The 18390-nt window shown below is 43.3% G+C and overlaps 1 protein-coding gene and 1 non-coding gene across 2 annotated transcripts; one reads left to right on the top strand and one right to left on the bottom strand.

The window, feature by feature from the left end:
- Window positions 1-218: 218 nt before the first annotated feature.
- On the bottom strand, window positions 219-6560 carry LOC144530385 (keratin, type I cytoskeletal 13-like). The gene is made up of 7 exons (XM_078269940.1): window positions 5987-6560; window positions 4416-4498; window positions 4136-4292; window positions 2917-3078; window positions 2384-2509; window positions 1532-1767; window positions 219-425 (listed from the first exon to the last, which is right to left on the bottom strand). The coding sequence occupies exons 1-7, from the start codon at window positions 6461-6463 to the stop codon at window positions 293-295; spliced, it is 1374 nt and encodes a 457-aa protein (XP_078126066.1). The 5' UTR covers window positions 6464-6560; the 3' UTR covers window positions 219-292.
- A 9273-nt stretch (window positions 6561-15833) lies between these two features.
- On the top strand, window positions 15834-15915 carry trnas-uga (transfer RNA serine (anticodon UGA)). The gene has a single exon. It is a non-coding gene; the product is annotated as a tRNA-Ser (tRNA).
- The last annotated feature ends 2475 nt before the right edge of the window (window positions 15916-18390 follow it).

The raw sequence follows: 18390 nt of genomic DNA on the forward strand, positions 1-18390 counted from the left end.
GTACCTGTAAGTACAGATATGTTTTTGTCTCGTACCTCCATTTTTGAATGTGTAGGCCAGTATATTTGCTAATAATACGTGGGAATTATGTTTAGACATTTTCATTTTTGAAAAAACTTTTGCAGGCCCCCTTGCAGTGACTACTGTTAAAGATCTCTGGTCTAGTGTATGGTAGGCATCAGACACTTGAGTTTGAACAGAAGACGCAACAGACGGCGTTTTATTTTGTAGCACCTTGGCAGACTTTTATTGTGTTTATTTGCGTGTTTCTGTCTGCTGGAGCTCCCAGGGTTTACTCGATGGTCTCGGAGGACGAGCTCACCACCTTCCCGTCCACGATCTCCTCTACGACCGTGATCACTTTGGTTTTGGAGGTTTTTTGGGTGGTCTTTTGGGTGGTGGCGGTGGAGCTGGAAATGGCGACGCTGCAGGAGAGAGAGGAACAAACACCACAGTCAGGTTTTTATTCATAACACAATGCATTCTCATAAACTGCTCCGTATGATATCGTACGAAAATGTATGCACACTAAAGCGTAAGATATCGTACAAAAGGAGAACGCCGGCTGGTCACGTGACTTCGGCTACAGTGGCCGGCTACGAGCACCGTGCGCCGAGAGAGACAGTTGCTTGTTGTTTACGCTGTTAAAGACCTCCGTCAAAGCTCGGCCGTATCAGCAGCAGTTAGTAGATGTTTAGCCGCTACAGAGCTCTGCGACGCCGGCTACGGTGCTCCGCATGGTGCTCCGTCGTATCAGCGGTAGTTGGTGGTTCGGTTACCCGAGAATAGGTGACTGTGATCCTGGTACAGAGCTAGGGTTGGGCATCGTTTGGATTTTAACAATTCTGATTCAATTCCGATTCTTCCTTTCGACTCCGGTTCTTATCGATTCTCGATTCCAATTCTTTGAGGGGTGGAGTTGAAACGGGTCACATGCTTATTTTCACAAATAAGAGGAAAGTTTTATTTTGATTCAATGGTGGTTTGCAGTTTTACCGGGCTTTTTCAATGTAAAATAAAGCCACACTAGAACACTGCTTACTGAGCTCCAACGCTGCAAAACAACAAGCGCCTGGCCACTACGGAAACAAAAAAGTAGTAAGGAGTAGTAGTAGTAAGGAAGCGATGATCGGATTTGAAACCAAATCCTCCAAATGATTCCAACAAATAAACGATTCTACTGGAATCATAATTTTTGAACCGATTCCAAGTAGGAATCGGTTCTCGATGCTCAATCCTATACAGAGCACCGCCAGCTGCTGGTCGTTTCGGTGGAGATATGGTTAAGTTAAGGCAACAAAATGTGAACGTTATGGCTCTTAATAGTTCTTCTAGTGGAGCTACCAAAACGTAGCGATGTAGATGTAGCCTAAGTAGTTTAAACTACCTGCTGCCACTCTCTTCATCAATTTAAATCAGACATTAGGCCTACTTCACTTCCTGAAGGTTACGTTCGTGAAGTTCCGTAAAGTTAAAATAACTCTGTTTCCTTTTCTTTTTCAAACAGGAATCAACCCTTTGCTTCTCTCACCTGCCGCTGCCGCCGCCTCCGCCCTCTCCGTCCAGCAGCCTCCTGTACTCGGCGATCTCCATCTCCAGTCTGGTCTTGATGTCCAGCAGCATCTGGTACTCCTGTCCCTGTCGCTCCAGGTCGGCCCGCAGCGACACCAGCTGCTGCTCCAGACCGCTCACCTGCATCTGGTACCCGTTCAGCTGCATGGCGTAGCGGCCCTGCGTCTCGGCCAGAGTCGACTCCAACGACCCTTTCTGCAGGAGAGAGGATTCACGGCCGCACAAAGAGACACTTTAACAGCGCTGGAAGAAGTATTCTGATCCTTCACTGCAGTTAAAATACTCTGTTACTGTAAAAGTCCTGCAGTGAAAATGTTACTACAATAAAAGTCTGTTAGCATCATCAGGAAAATGTGGTTGAAGTATTAAAAGTAAAGAAAAAGAGAATAAACTACATGTGTTTTGTGTGCAGAAATCTGAATGTGTAAAGTAACTAGTAACTAAAGCTGTAACAGATGAATGTAGTGGAGTAACTAAAGTAACTAGTAACTAAAGCTGGAACAGATGAATGTAGCGGAGTAACTAAAGTAACTAGTAACTAAAGCTGGAACAGATGAATGTAGCGGAGTAACTAAAGTAACTAGTAACTAAAGCTGGAACAGATGAATGTAGCGGAGTAACTAAAGTAACTAGTAACTAAAGCTGTAACAGATGAATGTAGTGGAGTAAAAAGTCCAATATTTCTCTCTGAAATGTAGCGGAGTAGAAGTAGAAAGGGGCATGAAAAGAAAAGACTCAAGTAAAGTACAAGTACCTCAACATTTGGACTGAAGGACAGTACTGGAGTAAGTGTACTTAGTTACTTTCTCACCATGCTGAGCTGCGACTGTAGCTCGATCTCCAGGCCCTGCAGCGTTCGCTTGAGCTCCGTGATCTCTGATTTGGACGAGTGGAGCGTTTCTGTGCTGACGGCGACTTCTTTGTTCAGCGATTCTGACTGTAGAGAGAAACAGCAGGCGGCGTTCACACTGGATATAAATGGGTTCTAAAAAATGTTTTTCAAATATTCAGACGTTTCTCTTTAAATATTCCGTCTTTTTTTTCTTACATATTCAACTTTTTTTTCAAAAAATATTCACCTTTTTATCTAAATATTCAGACTTTTTCTCTGAGAATATTCAACTTTCTTTTCTGAAAATATTTGACTTTTTTTTCTAAAAATATTCTACTTCTTTTCCCCCTATTCCTAAAATATTTAGATGGGAGTTTTCAAACCAAAAAGGGGGGCAGCTATACCCGGTGCGTCTGCAGGTGATGATGATGATGGCGCTGGATGAAAAGTCAGACGACCACATTTCATCACAACCCATCCAACAATCGTTGAGACTTTTCAGCGGTCCTTACCTTGGACTGGAACCAGGCCTCCAATTCTTTGCGGCCCTTGTTTGCGACGTTTTCATAGTGCTCCCTGACCTCCTCAATGATCTTCTGGAGGTCCACGGCCGGAGCGGCGTCCACCTCCACGTTCACCTGGCCGCTCATCTGCGTTCGCATCGCCAGCAGCTCCTGCACACAAACACACAGAGACACATTAAACCAGAGGAGACGCATTAAACCCGAGGAGACGCGTGAAACCCGAGGAGACGCATTAAACCCGAGGAGACGCGTGAAACCCGAGGAGACGCGTGAAACCCGAGGAGACGCGTGAAACCCGAGGAGACGCGTGAAACCAGAGGAAACTTTTAACCGCTAGAATCTTGAATGTAAACCTATTTTTGTTTAACTTTATTGAGACGTTTCATTTACCCCCAATCAGGGCCGGCCCGTGGCGTAGGCAGTACAGGCAGATGCTCGGGGGCGCCAGTGGTCCAAATGAGTAAAGAAAAGTTCAAGATAATAAGAAAAGAAAAAAACAACAAAAACATCGGAGAAAACGTTGAGAAAAAAACCCCCCAAAAAATTTCAGAAAACCCCGACAATAACATTGGGAAAAGCGACAAAAACGAGCGAATTTTTTTTCCAGAAAAAAGCAACAAATACAGCTGTAATCTGGCCTGGAAATCCAGAGTTCTCGCGAGAGCACAATTTGAATTTGCTCAGAGTCACTCATTAACTATGCCCTTGTAGCCGAGCTGCACCAATCACATCGGTGTATCTGATGTAGGCGGGCCAGAGGCGAGCTAAACAGATGTCATTAGTAAACATTGCAAAATGGCTACGGATGAACACCAGTTGTTTGAAATGGCTTTGGTCGCTACGATGAAGGAGTTAGACTTGGCTTTTTATCTAAAAGAGAAACAGAAGACGGCGCTCAAATCGTTCCTTTGCAAGAAGGATGTTTTTGCTGTTTTGCCGACCGGATACGACAAGAGTTTAATCTACCGTATGGGGCTTGTTGTGATTGGTCGTAGTGTTATCCAATTGCGTGCAGTGAGATTTTCAAATGCATGCTTGGTGCCGCCTCTCGAGTTGGGCCATTTCCATTACTCATTGCCAGACCCTTAATCTTTCGCATTTGGGTCTGGATTTCCAGGCTAGCTGTAACCTGGCCTAGCACACCAAATGGGGTTGGGCCGGCTCTGAAATACCCGATAGGCTCACTGAGATCTTTTAGCGCTCTCACCTCCTCGTGGTTCTTCTTGAGGAAGATGAGTTCCTCCTTCAGACCCTCGATCTGCATCTCCAGGTCGGTCCGGCTCAGAGTCAGCTCGTCCAGTACTCGCCTCAGCCCGGCAATGTCGGCCTCCACCGACTGACGCATGGCCAGCTCGTTCTCAAACCTGCAGGGAAAACAAAGCATTCATTTCTGCCCTGCGTATGTAGGCTACCTGCGACGTAGATTCAACGCAGGACCATGAATCAACGCTAAGTGTGACGACTCGTGAATGAATGAATCGACTTACTTCATCCTGAAGTCGTCGGCAGCCAGCTTGGCGTTGTCAATGGAGAGGTAGATGCCGCCATTGGTCCTGGTAGCGTCCTGGATCTGGGCGAGGAAAAGAAATCTGTCAGCTTTTTATGTTCATCCTTTGTTTTAACAGACTCACTAATATCCTGTCTTTCTCGGGTCAAATCTGACCCATTTTCTAAAAGTTTCTATATCAGAAATGTGGGTTTCTTTCAACCAACGTGGACTTAATCTCCCAAAACCAATCATATTTGTTTGAGGGGGACAATTCCATCTCTTCTAAATATTGGGGGGGAGGAGGGACATAGGGACATATCCCCTGCACCACCACCCCCCCCCCCCCCTACATCTACACCTATGCATGGGAACATTATCTGGTGTGCCGACTTTATTTATCCGTCTTATGTTCTGTCTGGATGTGCTTTATGTCACAGCTTGTGTTCTTGAATTATTTCACTGAAAATCCCCAAACAAAACAAAAGTGTTTTTCATTATGTTTAGAGCTGCAACGATTAATGGATGAGTTGTCAACTATTAAATTCATCTGGAACTATTTACATAATCAATTAATCAGTTTGAGTAATTTCTTCAAAAACAGTGAAACTTGTGAGATGTCAGCTTATTAAATGTGAATATGTTCTAGTTTCTTCTCTCCTCTGAGACAGGAAACTGAATATCTTTGAGTTATGGACGAAACAAGACATTTGAGGATGTTATCTTGGGCTTTGGGAAACACTGATCCACATTGTAGAGACCAAACTACTCATCCATTCATCCAGAACACAATCCACACATTAATCACACGGTGAAAACAATCGTAGCTGCAGCCCTAGTTCTTTCTATTCACCGTTAAGTGGTTCCTTGGCAAATAAAGAGCCAATTCCCCAAATAAGTCCAACATAAACCGTAAAATAATCCTAAAGAGGAACTAAATGACTGATGTCTACTTTACGCTGCTTTTGATACATTTTGATTTGGATTAAAACAAACTCAGTTTGTCAGTTTTTCTGCCTGACAATCTCATTTTGCAGCATTAAAAATGAAATGAGATGAACAAACGCAGACATTCATCTGATCAGATAAAACAGATGTTTTTCTCTGGCGACATAATTTGATGTTGGAAACAAGGTTATACGTTGCAATATATTGCAGAATATCACAATAATTACGTAGGCTATTGGGGTTGGGCTATATGTTAGTTGTGCAATATCTCATTGTACAAGGGCTGTGCTACACTTATTGTTGAGAATGCAGCCGATAGGGTTGTTCAATTAAAAACTGCCACTGAAAGGAGGAGTTAATGTGCTTATTATATATGTACCTATCTAATGTACAGTATATGAAAGCATGTTTGTGTTGAGAGATGCTTATTTTCTGTATTTTGTGTTGTCTTTGTAAAGCTGCGGAATGGACAAATTTCCCTTCGGGGACAATAAAGTATATCTTATCTTATCTTATCTATAATTTTATTTTGTTGGGCCTCTGCCGATTCCCATCCCTAAGGATTATTCTACACCTTCCTGTTGTTGCATGCAGACAGTTTTGGGGGTTCCCAGGTGAGCCTACCTTCCCCTGCAGCTCTGCGATGGTGACGTAAAAGGCGCTGTAGTCTCTGGCCGACGGGCCAACCTTGCTCTCCAGGAACTGTCTGATCTTCAGCTCCAGCTCGCCGTTGGCTTTCTCCAGCTTGCGCACCTTGTCCAGGTAGGAAGCCAGGCGGTCGTTCAGGTTCTGCATGGTGGCCTTCTCGTTGGCAGAGATGTCCGCGCCGCTGCCGCCACCGCCACCAGCACCGCCACCACCACCTCCTCCTGCGCCAAGGCCAAAGCCAAAGCCGGCGCCTGCTCCGCCGCCGCCACCAGAGCCGAAGCCATAGCCAGCTCCACCACCGCCGCCGCCGCCGCCGCCAAACATGGACATGGAGGAGCTACCAGAGGAGATTCTGACGCCAGAGCCTCCAGATCCTCCATACATGGATCGGCTGCTGGACCGGAAGCCGCTGCCGCCGCCGCCACCACCGCTAATGGACTGGGAGTAGAACATATTGTCCTACTGTTGGCGTTGAAGAGTGAAAGCTGTCTATCTGCTTCAGATGCTCGGGAGAGAGTGGAGAAACTCAGAGAGAGCGGCTGATTTTATACTGTTGTATGAGTTTTGTGAAGAGGCGGAGGGAAAGGATGGCGAGCGCTTGCTAAGCCTGGGAGGAGACACCTGTCCTTGTTTAACTCTGCGGCGAGCGAGCAAGGTTAACGGGCCATGGGTGTGTCTGAGAAATGTGGAATCCACTTATACAATTGCCTGTACGTGCCCAGAGGCTTCGTCACGCCATCTCTCGTTTTCTACAAGGGTCTACAAGATCTGCAAGGCGAGTTCAGACACGGTGACATTTAGATTTACAGTTCACGCCCAGCCCAGCATAGAAAAAGCAATCAATCACTTTGCAGCTGTAAAAGAAAAACCCTTATAAAGTTTTTATAAGTTGGTTAACTGTTGGCAGCCTGTGATTGTGCCGTGGCTTAAAGAGTAAACCTCTTGTTTGATCAAGGTCTTTGTCAGCGGCCGGATCCTGAGCAAACACAGCTGAGGACAATAAATAGAAACCCTTTATATTCTGTTAAGATCCATAAAACAGTCCGACATAAGATTGGGAAACTCAGGTGCAAAGAGCTTTGGTAAAATCATCGGAAATAGAAAGAAAGCCGCAGAGTTTAAGCGAGATTATTGCACTTGAAGGTGCTGTTAGGTATTTTAAATCGAGATGTTTTTCAAAATTAGGCCCTATGTTTGCCTAACCCCTAACCCACCCTAACTCTTGAAGGGAAATGTCGGAACACAAGTCCTAATTTAAATACAAATCTTAGAAATGTGGGAACATAGGGCTGACCCCTTTTTAAATCATTACAGATTCATTTATAGACACTGAAATCTTTTCTGTGAAGAAGCTTTGCCAATGAGATGCAGCTTTGGAAGAAAATGTTGTTTTCTATAGGAAGAGCAGATGTCCGGATGTACCCAGGCCCCCCAGGATGTGGAGCCAAACGGAGGAACTACATCTTCTTCTTCTGTACGAGCAGATAAAACTCTGGTATTTTGAGTACAAAGTGCGTTCACACTGACGAAGGCCTATGATACAATGATATATAGGGTTGGGCATCGTTTTGATATTAACAATTCTGAATCCAATTCCGATTCTTCCGTTGGATTCCAGTTCCTCTCGATTCTCAATTCTGATTCGTTGAGGGGTGGAGTTCAAACGTGTCACATGCTTATTTCATAGATAAGAGGAAAGGTTTATTTTTATGGTTTACAGTTCTACCGGGCTTTTTCAACGTAAAATAAACCCACACAACAAGCACCTGGAATTACGGCGGGTGCTACGGAAACCACAAACTTGCTTGTGTTAAATTTGGAACCGATGATCAGATTTGAAACCAAATTTTTCCAAACGATTCCAATAAATAACCGATTCCAGTGGAATCATAATTTTTGAAACGATTCCAAGTAGGAACCAGTTCTCGATGCCCAATCCTAATGTTATATTCTCAAAATGATCAAAACGTTGAGTGTGGAACGCTGGACACTACTCACACTCAACGGCCGCCGTCTTTGCTACGGAGCTGAAGCTACGGGACCACTAATGTGTTTTCAAACTTGTGAAAAATGGCGGACGAGGAGGCTGCAGCGCTTACAATTGCAACAGCGAAAACCGACACAAACTGTACAAATGTAATTTGTAGGCTACATTTTTTCTCCTTTAAAAACCAAATAAGAGTTTGTCCAGTCTGTTTTTTTTAAAGCTAATCGTTAATTCAATTCATTTTTATTTATAGTATCAAATCATAACGAGAGTTATCCCAAGACACTTTACAGATAGAGTAGGTCTAGATCACACTTTATAATTTATAAAGACCCAACAATTCTAGTGATTCCCCCAAGAGCAAGCATTTAGTGCAACAGTGGCGAGGAAAAACTCCCTTTTAGGGAGAAACCTCGGGTGGTGAGGAAAAGGTCCTTTTAGGAAGAAACCTCAGACAGAGCCAGGCTCTTGACCCACGTGTGATGAACAGTGGCAATAATAGTAACAATAAAGATAATGGAACTATGACTAGAAATAGTAGTTGTAGTAGTTAATGGCGTAGCAGGGCACTGCAGGGCATAGCAGGATGTTGCAGGGCACTGCAGGGCATAGCAGGGTGTTGCAGGGCACTGCAGGGCATAGCAGGATGTTGCAGGGCACTGCAGGGCATAGCAGGATGTAGCAAGGCACTGCAGGGCAGTAATGACTTCTGAAGGCAAAACGAGCCAGACAGTGAGAAGTAATCTGCGGCTACTGAATCTGAAAATGTCCACTTCAGAAAGATTTTCAGGAGTTTTCCAGAGGCGGAGGGTCCCGAGAGTTTACATAAAGTAGCCTGGATTCAACTTTAAGCAAATTACTTATTTAATTAATGATTTTTTTTTGTTTCCCCTGATTGCCAAGACTTGAGAAGTTTGGGGTCCCCTGCTGGAGCTGCTACCCCCGCGACCCGACCCCGGATAAGCGGATGAAGATGGATGGATGGATGGATGATTGCCAAGACTTGAGAGAAAAGCCAAAAGTCTTCATTCACTTCACTTCATTATTGTTCTCTGTATGATCTCGAAATATTTCTGTGATTCACTTTCCATTTAGTCTTTTCTTTTGTCTTTATAGTTTACTTACTCATGTGACATCCCTGCAGCAAACATATCCTGCAAGCCTGATAGCTTGTCCTGAAAAGAATGATGTTAATTGTGCATCACAGGGTTGAGGTTATACAACCATTATTACACAAGGAGACCAGGGGAACCAAAGATTGGGGAAAGAATGGCTAAGATGCAGAGAGTTAACTCAATATTAGAAGCCACATTGCACTGTTGTGCTTCAATAATGACCTAAACAGTAGTGTGTATTGATATTCTTCACATATGTTGTTGGAGCCATGTGAGCCTTGATTTTGATGAATTGTGCATAAATGCATCGATAATGAGAGTAAACTAACAAGTTGTGTTAATTGATCTTGGTAGGTGGTGTATCCTCACAGCCTTTTGACAATCAGCTGATTGAGGCAGTAATTGCATCAGCTGGTACATAAGAGCAGAGCTGTCATTCAGTTGGGGCTCCTTTGGTTTGTACCCACACAGTTTAATGACCGCTGAGTGCCGCTTGTGGAAACGAAGAAAACATATCAATATGAAGTTTGAATGATAACGGAAAATAAATGTGACAAATGATAGAGATCAGTGGATTCTGAGTCTGGTTTAAGCACGTCGACCGAAGCGCATTCCAAAGAACAGGAAGGGATCAAATACGTTGTCTGAACGTTTCTCCTTTGTATGTCATCCCTTGATTCAGTCTGAGCTGCAGAAACACAAGCACATCTTTCTGCCCAACCAAACCCCAAAACTGCACTTTTCACCTGATCTCTAAAAACATCTGCTGCCACACTCTGCCCACAACAAGGGGAGTCATTTAGGGACAGGTGAAGGCCAAACTGCAAAGTCATGGCAGCTGGCTTCGTGTTGTTGCTGGCCTGGTGCAAATGATTAGGCAACTGTGATTTCTAATCAAAGTGAATCGGAGCATGTTATGTGAGCTTTGGAACAGATTCAGAATAGAGCTGTAATCGGGCCTTAAAAGTTAGTCAGCCTATGTTTCACATCCTCAGCATCCAGAAATTAAGACCGAACCCGACGGAACCCATCTTCAGCTCTACTGAGAATTTGATTTTGGACGCAACCCCCCATCTCTCAAAAGACGCTGCAACGCTCCTAGAATGCATTGCCCGGCTTCTTACAGAGACAAGGAATGGGAAGCGTGGAAATGGCACTGCCAGTGGACATTTTCCTTTATACTTCTAAGGTTTAGGGTTCGGTATAGGAAAAGTTATCTCGATTTCCGACGACTATGCAGTTAATGGGAAGCAAAAGGCAGATGCATTGCCTGGCGCACATCACTTGCAGCTCTCCATTCCTTCATTTCTCACACTTGAATTGCATAATCATGCTTGTAGGCTTTTTAAGTCTGTTTTCTTCAAATTGCAGAGTCATGCTTGGACGTTTTTAAGTCTGTAAGGGTTAGGGGGTTTAAGGGGTTAGGGCAGGGTTCCCCAATTAGATTTCCAAAAGGGCCAAATTTGGTCAGGCATGCCAAGCCGAGAACCAACATGTTTGTTTTTTTTGGCGACAGTTTTATGTGATGTCGAATAATGCTCTAAAAAGGCGATGCTGCAGACTAGAGCTCTCACGGACAAAGTTAACTAGTCGAGTCACAGTATCCATGGTCTCTTTCATTTTTCCACACAGTTTTGCGCACAAAACTGACTTGTGAATAATGCAGTGAAATGCCAGGAGTGCTGGGTTAACGGCAGGAAGCCTGCTTACCAAGCCCTGGTGGTGTCCCACCATCGACGGAGCCCCGTCGGTAACAACAGAGACCATTTTACTCACATTTAAGCCATTCCTTTCGAAGAACTGTGTCAGCTCGTTGAATATTATTTCCCCGGTCACAAGACGAGTCTATTGCCAGTGAGAATGCTTCGGTTTGCCTCAAATCTGTGAGTAGACTGGAAAAACACTCCTCCGCTAAAACTTTGACTCTTCTGGTTGCCGTGTTAGCCGACAGCGGCACTTTTTTACTTTTTTTACTTGTTCCTCTTGGTTTAAAACTTCGGCAGCCATGTCGATTGCACATTGTTTAATTAACTCGGCATCGGCGAATGGCTTCTTAGCTCTTGCAAGCTTCCAAGAAACGTGTAATGAGGCAGCTGTTGCGCTCTCTGGTGCCGATGTTGTTTTACACATAGTTAAAACCGAGTGCTTGTATGATGTTAACATGCTTGCAATTTTTTGTCTGCGCTGGTCAGATTTTTCTAGGTAGTTTGTATTAAAACTGGCAGCATGAATAGAGTTAAAATGCTGCTTCAGATTGTCCGCTTTGATTACAGTCTGCATGCATATTAAGCATGTGGGCTTAGCACTGTTGTGGTCCGGTAAAAAAAAAACCAATATCTCCAGTCCAGTCAGTTTTGAACTGACGGTTCTCCTGGTCTACCTTGCGTATCTTGGCGAATGCCATGTTGGTTTGACTGCATTTAATAATTTTTTATGAGGAAGTGGTCAGTCCTTTTGATGAAAGAGGGCTAGCTGGCGAGCGGCTGCAGCTACTGTGTGTGTATGTGTGACACTACACTAGCTAGTCGAGTGGAGACGAGTATGCAAAGCGCGCGAAGCACGTCTTACGTATGCACGCGGTAAAGGCCACAGGTCAAGTGGAAGGTGTGGGATAATTTCAAAATAAAGTTGAGCAGCGGATATTAAATTCATGTTTAATATAACAAGTGAATGCCAATGCTGTCAGTGTGGGCCAGACACTGACAGCTCTTGCAGGCCGGATCTGGCCCGCGGGCCGCTAATTGGGGTTGGCTGGGTTAGGGGTTTAGGGGGTTAGGGATAGGGTTAGGCTTAATTTGCACCACTTTGCATACTGTTTGTCGGATGGAAAAGCAACAGTCAACTGACTTTCTCTCCGTCATATTGTATTGATTACACTCTTATTTCATCATTATTGCCTCCTCTTCTTTTAACCCTTGTGTTATACTCGCGGGTCAAAATAAACACTCTTTTAGACACTTTTTACATTTAGGTTGCTTTTTCCTGACTTTATGCTTTTTGCTTTTTTTTTTTACGTTTTTGTCACTTATTTCAATGGTTTTGGCACTTTTTTCCATTAACACCAGTATATTCACCACTGGACCTATTTATTTGCACTAGTTTTACAGTTATTTTTTGGAATTCATGGTCAATAAACCTCATTTATATGAAATTTTCTAATTTTTGTGTAAGAAAAAAGCAGAAATCAAAGTTTAGTCAGGATAATGCTATAAAATTGAATACAACACCCAACATTCTATGAAAATACAGCTCTGATCCTTAATTTCCTTTGTGAAGAGTGTCTTATGGCGCCATCCATGTTATTTTGGGGCAATGTAGTTAAAAGAAACCCAAATTTATGATATAGAAACGTTGAAAACGGGTCAAATTTGACAAGAGGATAACATGAGGGTTAAAACACAGCTGCACATTAACTTTTCTTATCCATGGCACAGTTTAAAATGTTTTTTAAGTGTGTGTTCTTTATGTTTTTGAAGCTGGCTTATTCCTCCTTTTTAAAAAGTTATAAAAGTTTAACCCGCTTCTTAAACAAACGTATCTGACATTGTGTAAATTCAGGTTGAGTTAGTATGTGGGTGTAGTAGTATACGTGTCTGTCAGTTTCCCCTGCAGCCTGAGAGTTGACACGATGGGAACACGCCGGCAGCAGAATACCACGCAGACACACCCACACTGCCGCACAAAAGCACTCAAATCATTCAAACTAAATGACTGACATCGTTCCAAGGATGCACTTATGATCACACATAGAATCTTTTGACGTTTCTGCCTGTTCGTGCCTCTCATGTAATCGCTGTAATTACATTATTGCACGTTACGACACGTTTTGTAACGACACGTTTTCCAACGACAATTTTACAACAATTTCACCAAAGTCCACAGAAGTCTAAACTTTGCGACGCAAACGTTTAAATCGCCAGATACACAGAAAACATATCTCAGTTTTCGCAGTGAATTAGATTTTCTTCTCATTTTATCGCATGCATCTTTAGACATTTTCTACTTTTAAATACATTTTATACTGATCAATACATTGTAATTGAAGTTGAATATAGTAGTGGTGTAACGGACCGTAGTTGATATCTCTCTCCTAAAAACATAAATAGGTTTGGACTTATTTTTACAACTGAAATAATAAAAAAAGTAGGCTACCGAAAAAAGGCACCGGAACTGTATTCCAGGTCGTGGTATTGGTACAAAGGTTGAGCAGGAAAACAGAGAACTCAACTTGAATGTATGTTTCTTCAAAGTTAGTTGATTAACTGTTTTTGTTACCGCCAATCGTTCCAGACCCCTGACCTGAAACAAAATTCAGATGGAGGACCTTTGAGTGATACGTTTGAGAACCCCTGCTTTAGACGTTAGACTTTATTGTCCCCAAAGGGGAATTCTTTGTCACAAACCGTACATTATGGACACAGCACGCCCACAGAAAATATGTATAAACATAACAGAAGGAGCTTTTTGAACTACAGTAACAAGACGTCCCGGTTCCAAGCTGTGTTTCCCGAGACCCGACAAATATCTGCTAGCAAAGCAACACATCGCAGAAAGTACACGCAGCAAAGATCACAGATGGGTCGGACATTAGTGTTAAACGTTACCATGCATGGGTTAAAAATGGAAACGAATGTGTAAGGATTAACACATTTAGGCGTTTTGTTATTAATGCAAAAAGTCTCCTTTAGCGTCATATTTAGACGCGCCTGGTCAGGACTCTTGACGTCACTTTTTCACGCTCTGAAAGACTCGTCTAGCCCTTTGTCGTCATATTTACACGCGCTACGACTGTCTGGGTTAGGACTGTTGGCGTGTCTATTTGACTATGGGAGGGGACGTACTGTATGTTTAACTGCAACCCGTTTTCACTCCCAACTTGTAAATTACTGACGCTTGGTCAGTGTCTCTCAATGTCAGATACCAGCACATACTATAGAGAGTTGTATGTAGAGAGACAACCGTAGAGAGTAGTATGAAGAGAGACAACGGTAGAGAGTAGTATGAAGAGAGACAACGGTAGAGAGTAGTATGAAGAGAGACAACAGTAGAGAGTAGTATGAAGAGAGACAACAGTAGAGAGTAGTATGTAGAGAGACAACCGTAGAGAGTAGTATGAAGAGAGACAACAGTAGAGAATAGTATGAAAGACTGAAGATCCGCGTAACAAGGTAGGTTGGGGGGGGTGTATGGGTGGAACAACACAGGACTTTCACCCAGGAGACCGGGGTTTATGTCCCGGTTTGTGTCCCGCATGTCACTGAAACGTACATTTTATAACCACTGTCCCGTTCTTGTGCTGCATGTCAGTTACACGTACGTGCCGACCCAGAGCGTGAAAAAGTGACACCAAGAGTCCCGACCAAGCACGTCTAAATATGACGCTAAAGGAGACTTTTTGCATCAATAACAAACCAAAGATAGCTGACCAAGCGTTGCTTTTTGATGCGCTCAGAGTGAGAATGGCTTTTTAACTGACATGCGGCCCAAGAACAGGACAAACACCACGGTCTCCTGGGGTAAAGTCCTGTGTTGATTGACCACCCCCCCCCCAAAAAAAAACTGATGAATGGAATATCAGAATAGTTTGAGATTAATTTAATAGTTGATGACTAATCCATTCATCTTTGATGACTAATTCAATCTTCAAAAAATATTCAGTCTTCACAAAGCTTCAGAACAAACGGTGACAGAAGTTGGCGCGCGCTCTGCTCAACGACTGACAGCTATTGTGTTCACACACACACACACACACACACACACACACACACACATGCACACACACACACACACACACACACACACACACAGACAGACAGACACACAGGTTTGTGGCACTATCTTTGTGGGGACCCGTCATTGACATAATGCATTCCCTAGCCCCTTACCCTAACCTTAACCATCACAACTAAATGCCTAACCTTAACCCTTACCTAACCTAATTCTAACCCTAATCCTAAAACCAAGTCTTAACCCTCAAACAGCCCTTTAAACTTGTGGGGTCCAGCATTTTGGACCCCACAAATATAGTTAAACAAGCCAACACACACACACACACACTCTAACAACCTGCCTCGGGGGAAACCTGCTCCATCATGAACCCATCAGAAAACCTTACATAACAGTTGTTACCTGAGAAGGGCGGGGCTTATCGCCTGCAGGTACACACAGGTGTGTCTCTCTCACAAAACTTTTACTACCTAGAAAACTAAAAGGTCATAGAATGAGAAGTAACAGAAAAGAAATGAAAATGCTTCTTCACTTCAGTCTCTTTATTATCCCAAATGGGAAACTTGATGTGCAGTCAGGAGTGTAAGATAAAAACACGTACAAACAACGCACAAATAAACAAAAAGACAACAATACAAAGACATGAAGTACCTGTATGTAATATACACTGCACCACAGAACCAATCTCTAAATACTTTACATTACATGTGCAAATGAAGCCGAGTTATTGCACACGGAACAAAGGAGTTTTCACTTCTATTGCTCTTGAACCGGGGTTACAAACTCGGAGTGAAGGTATAATATAATATAATATAATATAATATAATATAGATTGGGCCACGCAGAGTGCTTGCTGGTCTTCTTGTTTCATTTATGCATTGTGTAAGAAAACCTGCAGACTTTACTCTTATGATTTCTGCACACTGCAGGGTATTTTGTGAAGCTGATCCGAGTTCAGTGTGAGAACGGCGGACTCTCTGTTGCTGTCCGTGTGGCTGTGATGGCCGAGTGGTTAAGGCGTTGGATTTGAAATCCAATGGGGTTTCCCCGCGCAGGTTCGAACCCTGCTCACAGCGATGTAACATGTATGCATTTAGGATCACACAAACTAAAATGTTATAGAAGTGTTGGGAGCCATTCCTTCTGTAGTGTTCATTAAATAGGGAACAACCAAACCCATTATATATATCAGTGAAGGTGAAGAAGTAACATTCTCTCTTATCATTTATATATATATATGTACATGTATACATAAAGGAGCGTTTAGTTTTACTGCTCTCCGAAGCCTACGTAAGAGGACCAAATTGATTTCACGCAGAGGCATAAATCGGCCTTGAGTCACAGATGAGTTGTGTTTTGGGATGATTTATGAAGAAATGTCAACTCACAAACCCCTTTTTGTTTTCCAACTTGTCCAGGGTGCAGCCGTGCATTCAGAGAGCGACATGAGTGGTGTTTCAGCTGCAGGTCTGAGCTCAGCAGGTATGTGCCTGCAGGTGAGGGAGCTCTTCAGGCGAAAGGTCATATTATAATAACGCTGACACACACACAGGAGCTGCACTTACATTTGGGGAAGGGCTTAAAACTTTTTTGTTTGCCGTTGCTTTCCCTGCGGTCACATAAGTCTTTCCTACACTTCTCTGCTTCTAAAGTCTTTTTAATTTTAGTTTTTTTGTTTCATGATTTTCTGTTTTATTTGCTGTGTATGTTTCGTGTAAAGCACTTTGAATTGCCTTTGTGTCTGAATTACATTGTTGCTCTAAAAGCAGCCTTTGATATCTGAGAATATCTGCATGTTCACTTGCAATTTAATGTGCTTAATGAGGATTAAACGCAAGTTTTTGTAGTTGTCGTTGAGAGGATATAAGCCTGCAGAACAGAGCTGCAGTCTGCTGTGTGTGAACACACACACACGGTGCTGTATAGATCCATGCAGGCAGACACACTGAGCGGGGTGGGTCTCTACAGAAACATAGTGGGAATAAGTCAGATCTTCACTGAAGTGAAAGTCCTGCTTTCAAAATCTCAGTGAAGTACAAATATTTAGCAGCAAAATGTATTTGAAGTATCAAAAGTACAACTACTCTTTAGGCAGTCCTGTGTTTTTTTTAAAATCATCTTTAACTTTTCTTTACTCATTTAGACTGTCGATGCAGGGTCAGCCCTATGTTCCCACATTTCTAAGATTTTTCTTAAAATTAGGCCCTATGTTCCCATATTGCTAGGACATTTTCAAAATGAGGTCTTGTGTTCCTACATTTCCCTTCAATTTAAGCCCTATCCTCCCACAACATTTTTTAGGGTTAGGGGGATAAAATCTGATACAAATTTATGAAAAAGGAACTGTGGGAACATAGGGCCTAATTTTGGAAAAAATATCTTAGAAATGTGGGAACATAGAGCTGTGGGAACATAGGCACGTTCCCGTTGGAGCCATGTACGGCCTGGATGTCATGGAGTAGAAGTATAAAGGAGCAGAACATAGAACTACAGTAAAGTACCTCAAAACAACACTGAAGTACAGCAGCTGCAGGTTTCTGTGGCCATTTCTCCGAACAATCCTAAAACATTTAATATTAAACAAATGATTTATGACATGATAATAAAGACAATATCGCTCCTTCTCTTCAGGGTGTGATGGCATCTGATTTCTTTGGAAGTTTCCTTCAATCACCTCTGGGCGTTCTATCCGTCTCGTAAACCTTCAATCACTCACTCGGCTGTCACTTGTTAAATCCTCGCGTTAAAATGAAGTTTCTGTTCAAGCCAGAGAGCGGAGTTCACTTCCCGGGGAAAACAAAAGCCTTTCCTCCAGGAAATGTGTTTTCTTAGGGAGTGTTTTAACCCAAACCACCATCTTTTCCTGAACTTAACAAGTCGTTTTGGTGCCTAAACTTAACTGTTGTCGCCCAAGAGCGCTCACTTTTTCTTGACTACACTTAACCGTAATCTCCGCCGAAACGACAAGCAGCTCGTGGTGCTCTGTACCCAGCTCACGGTTACCTATTCTCGTGTAATTGAACTACCAACTACCGCTAATACGATGGAGCACCATGCAGAGCACCGTAGCCGGCAGCACGAAACTCTGTAGCTGCTTAAACAGCTAGCAACTGTCGCTCTGTAGCAACTGTCGCTCTGTAGCTTGAAGCTCCTTTAGTTGCTTAAACAGCTAGCAACTGTAACTCTGTAACACAAAGCTCTGTAGCGGCTTAAACAGCTAGCAACTGTTGCTCGGTAGCACGGAGCTCTATAGCGGCTTTAACAGCTAGCAACTGTCGCTCAGTAGCCGCTTAAACAGCTAGCAACTGTAACTCTATAGCACGGAGCTCTGTAGCGGCTTAAACAGCTAGCAACTGTCGCTCTGTAGCACGGAGCTTTGTAGCGGCTTAAACAGCTAGCAACTGTAACTCTGTAGCACGGAGCTCTGTAGCGGCTTAAACAGCTAGCAACTGTAACTCTATAGCACGGAGCTCTGTAGCGGCTTAAACAGCTAGCAACTGTCGCTCTGTAGCACGGAGCTTTGTAGCCAATGTCGCGTGACCAGCCGCAGT

Source organism: Sander vitreus, chromosome 15, assembly GCF_031162955.1.
Source record: "Sander vitreus isolate 19-12246 chromosome 15, sanVit1, whole genome shotgun sequence".
NCBI classification, from domain to species: domain Eukaryota; kingdom Metazoa; phylum Chordata; class Actinopteri; order Perciformes; family Percidae; genus Sander; species Sander vitreus.